This window comes from Volvox carteri (genome assembly GCF_000143455.1).
Source record: "Volvox carteri f. nagariensis unplaced genomic scaffold VOLCAscaffold_63, whole genome shotgun sequence".
NCBI classification, from domain to species: Eukaryota; Viridiplantae; Chlorophyta; class Chlorophyceae; order Chlamydomonadales; family Volvocaceae; genus Volvox; species Volvox carteri.
The window spans coordinates 308,416-309,042 of NW_003307606.1; the positions used below are offsets into that span (position 1 = coordinate 308,416).

At 53.7% G+C, this 627-nt stretch overlaps 1 protein-coding gene across 1 annotated transcript in view; it reads left to right on the forward strand.

Annotated features, from left to right (window-relative positions):
* The window catches only part of VOLCADRAFT_97666 (uncharacterized protein), a gene marked incomplete at both ends in the record, with an annotated part of 24,903 nt that overhangs the window by 16,953 nt on the left and 7,323 nt on the right, over positions 1-627 (forward strand). Inside the window, one exon of the mRNA XM_002956589.1 lies at positions 457-521. Within this exon, the coding sequence (XP_002956635.1) occupies positions 457-521 (65 nt within the window). The remainder of the gene's footprint in view (positions 1-456; positions 522-627) is intronic.

The following is a 627-nucleotide window of genomic DNA, read 5'->3' on the forward strand; positions in this document are numbered from 1 at the left end:
GGGAGGGGGGGAGGAGGCCATACACATGCACAGGGGAGCGAAAGGGTGAACTGAAGAAGGGATGAACGGATTGACGATGACGCTTTTTTATGTCATATATATACGCAGTTACGTACGCAGCAGTGATTTTTTTTTCATTTAGGGGGGGTCTCAATTTATTCCAACCTAAGTAACAAAGTTGCTAGCGTCGCCGTAATGTATTCCTTAAGAGTGGGGCGCTGGGGGGGGCTACACCCCCCCCAGACCCCCCCCCCCCGATAAGTTACAACTTCCCCTCATAGACCAAGAGGCACGCACTGCGTTGGCGCGTTTTCGTTCATGTGCGCACTCTTCATGCACATGCATAGATAGTTCTGGCACTGTTTGTGAACAAAAAGTAAATCCGACCAAGCAAAGGCCCAAAGCAAGCAACCGCATAGCAAATCACAGGCCGTCACCCGCCACTGCAAACCACAGCACACTGGGACTCTACCGGTTCATCATGTACCGGCCCCTGCTGCTGCTGTCCAGCCACTCCCTCAGTGCGTCAAGGAACGGGAACGTGCCTCGGGTTGGGCGCCTCGCCGCATTCATTGTTGTCGAGCTGATGGGGTGACAGCTTGCGCTTATGCTGATCACAACCGCCAT